The 12345-nt window shown below is 37.2% G+C and overlaps 1 protein-coding gene across 1 annotated transcript; it reads right to left on the bottom strand.

Moving 5' to 3' along the window:
* Positions 1-5687: 5687 nt before the first annotated feature.
* LOC147490147 (uncharacterized) lies at positions 5688-8293 on the bottom strand. Its single transcript, XM_086574816.1, has 4 exons — positions 7772-8293; positions 6689-7678; positions 6170-6589; positions 5688-6080 (listed from the first exon to the last, which is right to left on the bottom strand). Exons 1-2 carry the CDS (start codon positions 8291-8293, stop codon positions 7493-7495), a joined length of 708 nt encoding a protein of 235 aa, XP_086430942.1. The 3' UTR covers positions 5688-6080; positions 6170-6589; positions 6689-7492.
* Between the last annotated feature and the right edge of the window lie 4052 nt (positions 8294-12345).

Here is a 12345-nt window from a genome sequence, read left to right as displayed (position 1 = left end):
ACTACATGGCCAAGTCATTTGAGTGTATACTCAAACGATATGGACAAGTCGTTTGAGTGTTACTCACACTAACACTCAAACTACGTGACGATATCGTTTGAGTGTACACTCAAACGACATGTACACGTCGTTTGAGTGTACACTCAAACTACGTGACCATATCGTTTGAGTGTATACTCAAACTACATGACCAAGTTGTTTGAGTATACATTCAAACGATATGGCCACGTAGTTTGAGTGTTAGTGTGAGTAACACTCAAATGACTTGTCCATGTAGTTTGAGTATACACTCAAACGACTTGGTCATGTAGTTTAAGTATACACTCAAACGATATGGTCACGTAGTTTAAGTGTATACTCAAACTACATGACCAAGTCGTTTGAGTATACACTTAAACGATATGGCTGCGTAGTTTGAGTGTTAGTGTGAGTAACACTCAAACGACTTGTCCATGTAGTTTGAGTGTACACTCAAACGACGTGGACATGTAGTTTGAGTGTACACTCAAACGACGTGGACATGCACTCAAACGATTCCAAACGCACCCAAACGCACTCAAACGATTCCAATTGAATTAGAAAAATTGAAATCCGATTTAAAAAATTGGGTTAGAAACAACACAATTACACTAATAAAACAACATGCACTCTGCACTCTTTATCTGTTATGACATAGTATCTTTATAACCAAGTTAAAACATGTAATCAAACATGCTAAAATCTAAAATAATAATTTGTTTTATATCTAAACTTGTTATTATTATTATTATTTCAATTGTGAATCATAAACTAGTTTGGAGTTCAGGGTTTAGGGTTTAGAAATTTCGTACCAACATATTTCACTTAATTATTTGAAATAATAATTTGTTTTATATCTAAACTTGTTATTTTTTATTTTATTTTTAAAATTGTGAATCATAAACTAGGTTGGGGGGGTTTAGGGTTTAGGGTTTAGAGTTGTTTACAAATTTCGTACTAACATATTTTACTTAATTATTCAAAATAATAATTTGTTTTATTTATAAACTTATTATTTTTTATTTTCTTTTTCAAATTTTGAATCATAAACTAGTTTGGGGTTTAGGTTTAGGGTTTAGGGTTTACAAATAAATATGAAGAAGAAGCATTTGAGGTAATGTTTGAGGTACAACAACAAATTAGAGAAGAACAACAAATTAGAGAAGGAGAAAATAGAAGATATGTTAAAAGTGAAGAAGTGGAACAAAATGTTGAAGGTCAAGGTGAAGAATTTGAAGATGCGACAAGTCGAGCAAATGAGATGCCGAGAAATCGTCGACGACAAAGTGCAAACCTAAATAATGAGGTAACACCTGATTAAAATGAATACAAAACACTTGATTGATTGAATGAATGAATGGATGCAAAACACTTGAATGAATGCAAAACTCGAGCCCAAACGACATGGCTGGGTCGTTTGGGAACACTATAGAACGACATGGCGGTGTAGTTTGAGAACACTATAGAACGACATGGCCAGGTCGTTTGGTTACACTATAGAACTACATGACCGGGTCGTTTGATAACACTATAGAACTACATGGCCGGGTCATTTGGACCCTCTATGAAACTACATAGCTGGGTCGTTTGGACTAAATTTAGTTAAAAGTTTTTTTTTGTGACTTTGAAACTAAATGCAAATTGTTTGAGACTCTTATTTTATTCTTCTATATGTAGAATTCTTTGCCGCTATCCGGGAACCGATCCTCTGCAAACTCAAATGATGTGGATTGTCAACCGATTTTAAGTGATACAACAGAAAGTTTTACTACGGAAGAGGTATGATTGAGTAGGCATTGATTTAATTTTTTTTTTAAATTTTCTAAATGTAATTTTATTAGTGTATTAATAATAGTTGTTGTTTTTTATGTGTTTAGGTCTTTCATACACGTAGCGAGGCAATCGGTTGGGCAACCGCTAGAGGAAGACAAGTTAATGTTGTTGTGGTCATTAAAAAGTCGGAGTGTGCCAAGGAAAACCGAGTAGCAAGATTGAATTTGGCTTGCGAGTGCTCGGGTGTGTATCGGTCACACAAGAAGGAAGGCGAAGAGAGGGCTAATAAGAAAAGGTCGGGAATCAAGAAATCGGGATGTCCATTTAAGTTAAACGGTGTTTTCCAACGAGGCACTGTCGATAGTTGGAAAATTGTCATTTTTAATGGTGTTCATAACCATCCATTGGTGAAGACCCTTGAAGGACATGTATTTGCTACTCGACTAACCGTTCCAGAGTTTGAGTATTTGTCAGAGATAAGTAAGTGTGGAATAAAGCCTAAACAAATTTTGGATTCCATCAAGAATATGTATCATGATAACATCTCTAGTATATCCCAAGTCTACACTGCAAGGCAGAAGGTGAGGAAATTGGATATGAACGGTCTCACACAATTGCAGAGATTGCGTGAGTTGTTAGAAAAAGAACATTATTTTGATGAGTTGAGACAGGATGAGAATACCGAGGAGATAATGAGATTGTTATGGGCCCATCCAGAAGGTGTTAAGTTGGCTCGAACTTTTCCAATAGTTTTCATGTTAGATGCTACCTACAAAACTAACAGGTATCGGTGGCCTTTCGTACAGTTTGTTGGGGTGACTTCAACGTGGAAATCTTTCACCGTGTGTTAGGTGTTGCTTCAGTCTGAAACAATAGTCGACTATGAGTGGGCCCTATATCATTTTAGTGGCTTGCTTGGTGACATAAGCCCATCTGTGATCGTGTCTGACAGGGACTTGGCCCTGATGAGTGCCGCTGACAGAGTTTTCCCTAACGCACACAAGTATCTATGTAGATGGCATATCGCTACGTGCGTCCTTTCAAAATGTTAGGATATTTTTCCAACTACAGAACTTGTAGAGAAGGCCCAATTCTCGTGGAACACTGTAGTCAAATCGAAGACAGTGGTTATTTTCCAGCGTAGATGGGATGTTTTGGAAAAATATTATAGGGTTGAGTACTCCAATTTTGTTAGTTATTTGCGAGAGACTTGGTTTCCTCACAGGGATCGATTCGTATGTTGTTGGACTGACCAACACATTCACTTTGGGAGTATATATAACGACCAATAGAGTTGAAGGGTCTCATGCTTAGGTGAAGCGTGTACTAGGAAATGCAAACTATCATGATTTTTTGAGTATGTTTAGCTTAATCCACCCGATTCTAGAGATTCAGATGTTCGAGATTAGAGCTACCTTCGAGAGAAGTATGATTGTAACTCAGCACCACCATCGGATTCCTTTGTTTCGTGAACTCAGAGGCCTTGTCTCACACAAGTGTTTGGACTTGTTATTTGAAGAAATAGATACCCGCGTAAAACGTGTTAAAGATGGAGAGATAAGGTGTTGGTGTTATTTGCGCACGAGCCATGGACTGCCATGTGCTCATGAATTAATTGAGTTTGAAGAGCAAGAGCGGTCCATCCCTTTGACTGCTATCGACCCCTTTTGGAAAACATTGTCTGCTTCTCCCAATGTGTCTGTGGGTGTTAGTCCCGATGTTACACCTTCGATGGACTTGTTCATGAATAAGTTTGCAATAGTTTCTGAAGAAGAGAAGAGGGTTATGATTAGGAAGCTTATGGAGATTGATGTACCAGAAAGTACATGGCTAGTACCGCCTCGTGAGGAAGCAAAAACCAAAGGTCGGCCAAAAGGTAGCTGCAGCAGAAAGCTTCCAACTGGAGATGATAACTCTTCAAAGCGATATCCATCTCATTTTGAACATTCTCAACGTGACCATGAGAAGTGGGTCTCGTCACAACCAAATACTACGTCCACCCAAAACACCCACACCACACCAAGAAAGAAGTCTTCTCTAAAATACCAACCCAAAACATCCACACCACACCAACAAATAAGCCTTCTCCAAAAACACCAAAAACAACCACACCAAGAAATAAACCTTCTCCAAAACACAAAAACAACCACACCAAGAAATAAGCCTTCTCAAAAACGGTCACACCCTAAATGTGAGAGATGGCTTAGACTTTGGAAAGACGAGGGTCCTAAGGATTACGAGTTGGATATTCTGAAGAAATGCATAAATACATTGTTAGAGTCCATGAACCCGTTGGCGATGGCAACTGCGGTTATAGAGCTTTCTCGTATTGCATTAGGAAGAAGTCAAGAAGAATGGCCACGGATGAGAAGGGAGTTTATGCGAAGAGCTTTATCGACAACCTCTCCCTTTATTGTACTTTGTACAATCAAAGTGAGGTTTTTATTCAATGAAGGAAATCTACATGAAGAAGGTTATGCACCCTTAAATAAGTGGATGAGCATGCTCTTTTTCTTTGGATACTTATTTGCTTCAAGATTTAATATTGTCCTTCTGCATTTAGGAGCTCGTCAGTGCTTCCTTCTCATGCCGCTGAGAACCCAAGCAAATCCTGAGAGAGTGACCCAAGTGTTGGGTAGCGCACATGTTGGTGGAAATCATTTTGTCAATGTTAAACTTGTTGAAGATTGTCGGTTCCTCGATGTCGCCAATGCCAATGGCTTAGAGCTCGATATGATATTGCTGAAAGTTGGAATTTGGCCTTGACAGCAAGGCAATTGCAATTTATGGTATTGAACATTCTCAATTTAATATGGGAAAACGAGCTCGTTGAAGACCCAACATTTATCGACTAAGTTGTTTGTATGTTGTCGATATGATATTTTGATGTAATTTGTATTTTGATGTAATTTGGAACAAGTGTAATTTAATTTGATTTTTATGTTATCAATGTTAGGGCTTTTATTTGATTTGATTTGGAAATCGAGTGATCGACTAAGTTGATTCGGACGGCAATCGAGTGATTTGGAAATCGAGCGATCGACTAAGTGATATATTGATGTAATTTGATATTTTGATGTAATTTGGAACAAGTGTAATTTGATTTTATTTTTATGTTATTTGGAAATAATGTTAGGGCTTTTATTTGATTTGATTTGGAAATCGAGTGATCGACTAAGTTGATTCGGACGGCAATCGAGTGATTTGGAAATCGAGCGATCGACTAAGTTGATTCGGACGGCAATCGAGTGATTTGGAAATTGAGTGATCGACTAAGTTGATTCGGATGACAATCGAGTGATCGATTAGTTGATTCGGACTGCAATCGAGTGATTTGAAATAATGTTCGTATGTTGTCAATAATGACCGAAACTACACGGTCAAGTCGTTTGGCTTTAATCCCAAACGACCCAGCCACATCGTTTGGTATAAAAGACAAACGATCTGGCGAAGTCGTTTGGAATTTAGACCAAACGATGTGGCCATGTCGTTTGGTATAAAAGCCAAACGATCTGGCGAAGTCGTTTGGCCTTTAGACCAAACGATGTGGCCATGTCGTTTGTCATAAAGGCCAAACGATCTAGCGAAGTCGTTTGGCCTTTAGACCAAATGATGTGGCCATGTCGTTTGGTATAAAGGCCAAACGACTTGACCATGTCGTTTGACTTTAATCCCAAACGATGTGGCTGGGTCGTTTGGGATTAAAAGAGAACGATCTGCCGAAGTCGTTTGGTATAAAGGGAAAACGATCTGATGAGGTCATTTGGCCTTTATGCCAAACGATGCGGCTGGGTTGTTTGGAAAAAAAAAATTCAAAATTCATTTCGTTTTTACAACACTTTCATATTCATCAAATTCCACTTAATTCCATTCAAACATCGAACATCAAACACCCATTCATCAAATTCATCCATTCATATTCATCAAATTCCATTCAAATATTAAACATCATTCATCCATTCAAACATCCAACATTCATTCAAACATCATATCCATCCATTCATTCGAAGTTAACAAAATTACAAACCCTAAACTGAAACAAATTACATCCATCAAACTAAAACTGAAACAAAGTTAACAAAGTTTTAAATAATCCATCCATCAAACAAATTACAAAGTTACAAACCCTAAACTGAAACAAATCATGAGCTATAGCGTCCACCAATGTACTTGCACCTAGTCAAGTTGTACGCCTGTTCGAAGGAGGACCTTGCTTCCTCTGGCATATCATTCCTAGCCAATTGCAGACCTCTCTCTAGCAAACAACTGGTTTCATCGATGACGTCGTTCTGTCGAAAAAAGGGAAATCAAAATAAGTTACCAATCGAATGCAAAAAATCACAGTTAGAGAAACTGAATTAAAAATCACAATACTTACAATCGGTGAACAGTTAGGTAGTGTCTCCAGGGAGGGATGAATAGGAAGAAGCTCAGGGTTCACCAAAACTACATGAGAATTCCTCACATACCAAGTCATATAGTTTTGATGACACTCCCATGGATAAGACGAGATAGGTCCTCGGTTGCAGGGTTGGATCACGTGATTCTGCCACGACTCCCAGTAAAGTGGCCCAATATTGGTCCAATTCACCTCATACCCGTGTCCTGCCACAGTTCTTGTTCTCCAATTTGGTATTGGAGGATCTTTAGGTACAAGCTACATGTGACCCAACTGACACACCACCCTTGCGACAGCGTAAAGCTCGACAATGTTGAAAAAACATAGCAATCCCTCAAAATATGCAATGTCATCGATCGGGTTTGTATCTCTGACATTTTTGTAGGGATGCCAAACAACCTGAAACAAAATCAAATGTGTCATTAACAACTCCAATGATTAATTACTAAAAAAAATATAAACAAACTTAAATACTTAAACTTAAACTTAAATACTTACATTGAACTCATTCAAATCATCAATTATCGCTCGATAAAAATGCAATGCATACGTTGTATCGTAATAGTGTGGAGCGACTGGGATGTGTCTATGAGCACGCGGCTAAGACGAGGTATAGTTGAAGTTTGGGACTGTTATGAATATCGAAAAATACTCATAGATCCACGCCTAGATATACACAAATAGTTAACATATTGATAGAGTAATAAAATTAACATTAAAAAAAAAATAAACTCTAAAATACTCAAGTTTTACTTGTAGAAGAGTCATATAGCTTGTAACCCCTTTCACCTTCGCACATGTGGCAGCCCCGAGACCTTTATACAAAAATGTCAAAATTGCTGCACCCCATGCATACTCTTCTATCTCACTGAATTTCAACAACGGCCTCAGATAACATATAGGCACTCCAGTCCCAGACTTGTCAGTAAAAACGGCACATCTAAAGAAAAACAAGATAAAAGCTCTAACAGTCCGTTGAACTTCCTGGACACTCGAGGCCTTCTCCACCACCTTCCCAGCAGCGTCACATATAGGGCTATCATGAACCTTGTTCGCAAAATGCTTCCGGATGAATTCTAGCCTTACTTTTGAAGTGAACCTACTAGATTCCATCTCCGCCCTAATCAAATCAATAGGGAGCCCCAGACCAAGATGTAGGAGATTTATCAATTGTTGTAAGTTCAACTCACTATCCCCTTGCACCACTCTTCCTCTAACTGTGACCCCACAGATTTGGACAATATCGTCCAAAGTCACAGTCATCTCCCCAACTGACATTTGGAAGGTGTTGGTCTCTGGATGTCATCTCTCCACAAACACAGAGATCAATGGTGGATCCATATGCTCGTGATAACCTTCCACGAGATCAAACAACCCAGTCCTTCTCAACTGCACGACAAATCTCGGAGACCTTTCACATTCATTTTTGAAATCCCATTGGGATAACTTCGCTAAGTGTGAAACACACTTCAACGCTCCGCGATCCTCCTGAAACAACCGAGCACGCATTAGATATATATGAATAGAAACAAAAGATTTTGTAAAAGAAAATCAAAATACACAAGAAAAACAAAATACTACCCTTCTCTCCCAAACATCGCGAGCGACATGCACCGCATAGTCATACAACAACTCTGACTCATACGGGCCTCCCCCATACACACCTTTTTGAAACTCCAAATCATCATTGGATTTTCTTACGAAATCCAATACCGGAGGTGCTTCTTCCACTGGTGGTACGTCTTCTACCACATATTCTTCCACATCATCATCCTGCTCATCCCCCTCCTCACCCTCCTCCTCACTTTCCTCACTCCCTTCACTCTCCTCTTCTACTATACTCTTCCCTTTGTCCATATTTACATCTAAACCTACATTAGTATCACTATCTATACTATCTACACTATCTTCACTAGATGAATCAACCTCAGGAACCTCTTTTTCCAAATGGTCCCCTCTACTCCCTGATGTCGTTAAGCCGTCTGCCCTTTGTCTTTTTCTTCCAACTGCGTCACCACTAGAGGAACCACCATCAAACAATTTCTTCACACCCTTGAATGTAGTTTTCGCTACATTTTTCACATTCTTTGATCGAGGACCCATTGCTATAAAGAAAAATAAAACAAGTATTAGTAAACCATATTTAAATAAACAATGTACAAAGAAAACCACTAGAAAAGAGAGATCATCCCAGTCGTAAAACTAATATACTTATAAACTTGCTATGATAACTTCAAGTATATATGAAGAAATAGAATGAGGCGTTACACTATCCAAATTCTATCGAATTTTGGGCAGAGTTTCCTTTGTTTAGTCAACATTTCGTATACTTAAACCTGTCATAACCTGGAAATAATCAATAATGACATCCTTCCAACAACCATATGTACATAGCACCCTATAAAATATTCAACCCACAATACAATTTCTAACTGCATAATAGGTGGACGCAAGTAGAAGGAAAAGATAGACTTCCAAAAGAAAATTTTTTGTTCTTTCAAAATGCCATGGTTATATGTCTTGTAACTTATTAACAATATTAACAGTATTAAGAAAGGACAACCACTACAAGTTACAAGAAACTATTAACAGATGTCAAAGAGTAAATATTAGGAATACATTGATCGAACAACTAATTCTTTACTGACATGTGAGATTGAACAACCATATGTACATATAACCTAATTTTTACACGACAGTGAAAATGTATATATATACAAGACTGTTTCTGTATGAACCGTCATTTATGTACATCAAGTATTACAACAAAATAACTGGACTCTCTCTACAACAAAATGAACTTGACTCTGTCCCTCATCAAGCATAGGGGAAACCACCCAAAAAAACCACCTTGATTGTACATTCAGTAAGTTTGATAACCAAAGAAAGTGCTTCTCACCTATAATGTTTTACCGCTTCAGTTTTGTTCCCCTGTATCCAGACCTTAAGCAAGTACTCATAAAAGCTGTATGTGATCAAGGTCATTACTCATTAGTCAAGACTCAAGAACATAAGCAGTATGAAAGGTGAGTAACAGAATGTACAGAAACACTAATCATAAAATGGTAAAAGTATCTTCTCTTATAACATCAGGCCCTAAAGGAAAATACTAGGTATGAAAGATGAGCACTATGAAAGTTTAGCAACAAGATGTAAAGCAACTCATTTTTTAATTTTCAAACGGGGCCCTAAATCACATGTTTGGGGGTATCACCATGCTACCCCTCTAAGGGGTAGCATCGCTAGTATTTCTCTAAGCGTATTATTACTAAAATGGAGAACTTTATAGAATGTAAAATAATCTCTAACAAAAGTAGCTTCAAGTCTTCAGCTTATGCAAATTAAATGCAGTCCAAGTCATGTTACTAGTAGCTAGTACTTCTTCATGGTAGTTACTTGTTCCAAGATGTCATGGGGAATATGAACTGAGAAAAATTCCGTTCGCACAAATATAGTTCAAGATTACAACAAGGGATCAGACCATCTACATCAAAGAGTTGCTGCAATATGACTCCTCGTGTCATTTCAATGCTAGGTCTTCTATTTATTATGTTAATTGACTTGACTAAATGAGTGATAGATGTCGGTAATGGAACTGAAAGTATACTCGGAGTCGTGCTGCAACCTAGCATAGTTCTTACAACAAAAGTCGTAAAATCACAAATATATATGTAGGATATGGTCATTATCCATATTAGCCAATTTGTTTAGCATATTAATAATCCTATCTCCAGCCATTGATGTGCCCACGCTCTTCTGAAGGTCCAGTTCTACATACGAGTTCGTATAAAAACGGTGAAGAGTTTTTTGGAAAGAATGTTTTGGTTGTGGGATGTGGAAATTCTGGTATGGAGATATGAACCTCCAGTTATAAAGGGAACCTCAATTGATTACTCCTCAATCACACGATTCTATGATGATTCCTCGAGAAATTATAAGGTAAGAAAAAAAAGCCTTCAAGAGTCAGCTGGTGCAATTTGAATACTTTAGGCAGTCTAGAGTCTGTTGAACTCAAAGCAATGAATTTTTCAGTCATTTGAGCTACAGTGTCACGGATGTGACCAAGACTAGTTTCTATACTCACCGGACGGAGAAGAATTTCCAGTGTTCCCTTTAAGTTTCATAATGGAAATATAGTTTTCCACCTATATAAGGAGTTCAGACAAGCAATATATTGATGGCACAAAGACCAAGCCAATATGCATAGCGTGAAATGCTAGAACTTTGTCTTAGGAAACCTTGCTACCCCAACAGATCCAAGTAGTGGGGCTCAACCGAAGCTATGTCCAAGACACATCCTAAAGTCGTTGGGAACCCATGACGCACCCTGGCCCTGGTATTGCACCAAGAAAGTTTCTTGATCTCTCATTCAATACTTTCAAATGCTACACTTGATCTCTCATTACTTACACATGTGCGTGTCATCCTTGCCCATGCGCAAGGATGACACGCACAAATCGAGAAATGGTCCAAATTTTTTTTCCTTAAAAATTACAAAAACGATCGACTTCTTTCATCAAGTAAGTTTTCTCTAAATTAATGATTTTTAACATTTATTTTTCGTTTTCATAAGCTTTTGAGCAGACAATAATCTGTAAGTGATGATGACTATTATATACTGATATATATTTTTTTTCTTGTTTTAAGTTAGCTCAAGTTATTACATATCAAATAAACATGGGTTTCTCTTCTAGTTGGGATGGTAAACTCTCGCCAAATGACTTTAACATCAGTGCAAGAGCACTCTGTGAGAAATGGAAAGTAATTTATCCTGTGTTTCCTCCATGGGCATGGGTTCCTTGTCCAAGGCCATTCGGGGCTGCTTCACGTCAGGTGGAAGGTTATTTATCTTTGGGGGGTTTCTGTTGTCCTAAATCTATTGAGGTTAGTTATAATTCCTTTTTTTGAAAATTCTACTTCTTCTCTTTTTCTCATTTGCAAGCTAGCGTCTTCTGAGGGTGGGATTGACAATGGAAGCTCTAGCAAAGAAGAGACTACTTGTCCTACAGAGGAAGAAGTTGTTGATGATGCAACATTGGTATACCTTTCAGTTCCTTTATGATTATTTTGTTTGTAAGAAACCTAATAGTTTATGCCATTATTGAAGGACGCAAAAGAAACTCTGTCTCTACATATGTTGTATAAACTAGAGAACAAGTACAGGATCATTTTTAGTTGAATTGTATGCCAATTCATCTTTTTTGTCCTCTTTTTAATTGATGGCATAACCAAGTTTTTTCTGTTTATAAGGTTCAAAGAAATGATCGGGCACTCATCAAATTGGATTGGGCAACCCCAAAATATATATATATATATATATAAATATATATATATATATATATATATATATATATATATATATATACCGAGCTAATGTTGCTATAACTTGTCAATAAAGTCAATAGAATTTGACAAAATGAGATAGACATGAAGTGCTTGTCTACCAACTCAAAGTGTACGAAGATCAAGACCTGAAGACCAACAAATTGGATGGAAATCTAAACAGAAGTATAAATCCACACTAGAAATAAAAAATACCAGACGAAACAATATTCTCTACCAATAAAAAATGCCAGACCACTACCAATAGTTTTATTGTTTATCGTTTATAGTCTGCTACTCTGTTTAGAGGTAAAAACCTAAAAGTTCCAAGCAAATGCTCATTGCTCAAACAAAGGATAGGAAAAAAAAAAGGTTGAGAATTTCTACCTCCAAATATTCAAAAAGCTCGACTACGTCCTCCCTAAAGCTGAACAAGACCTCCTTCTCGCCACCTCATACACCTTCTTCTGATAACTACAAAACCATTAAAAATATATCAATTAATAATCTTTTTAATAATATAGACTGATAAAAAAGAATCTAAAAACAAACCAAACCTTCTGGGATCAAAACTTTTAATAGAATGAGAACCATTTTGTTTCTTAAAAACTGGTTCTTGACTAACAACAACCATCTTGGTTTGTGATTGCATGTCTTCAAAACTCCTTTTATTTTTACTATTATTATTTTCTGCCATTATGGAAGAAATCTTTTAGAACCAAAACAAGACCAAGGAATAAAGCAAGGAATGTGTGATAACCCTTAAAAAAAATCTTTTGTTGTTCACTTTCAATGCATTGATTCTCTTTTCCAGTTTCTCTCAAAGAAAAAAA

Source organism: Coptis chinensis, chromosome 7 (assembly GCF_015680905.1).
Source record: "Coptis chinensis isolate HL-2020 chromosome 7, ASM1568090v1, whole genome shotgun sequence".
Classification (NCBI taxonomy): Eukaryota; Viridiplantae; Streptophyta; class Magnoliopsida; order Ranunculales; family Ranunculaceae; genus Coptis; species Coptis chinensis.
The sequence above is the reverse complement of the archived record's forward strand: the minus strand, read 5'-3'. Positions and strand labels throughout refer to the sequence as shown.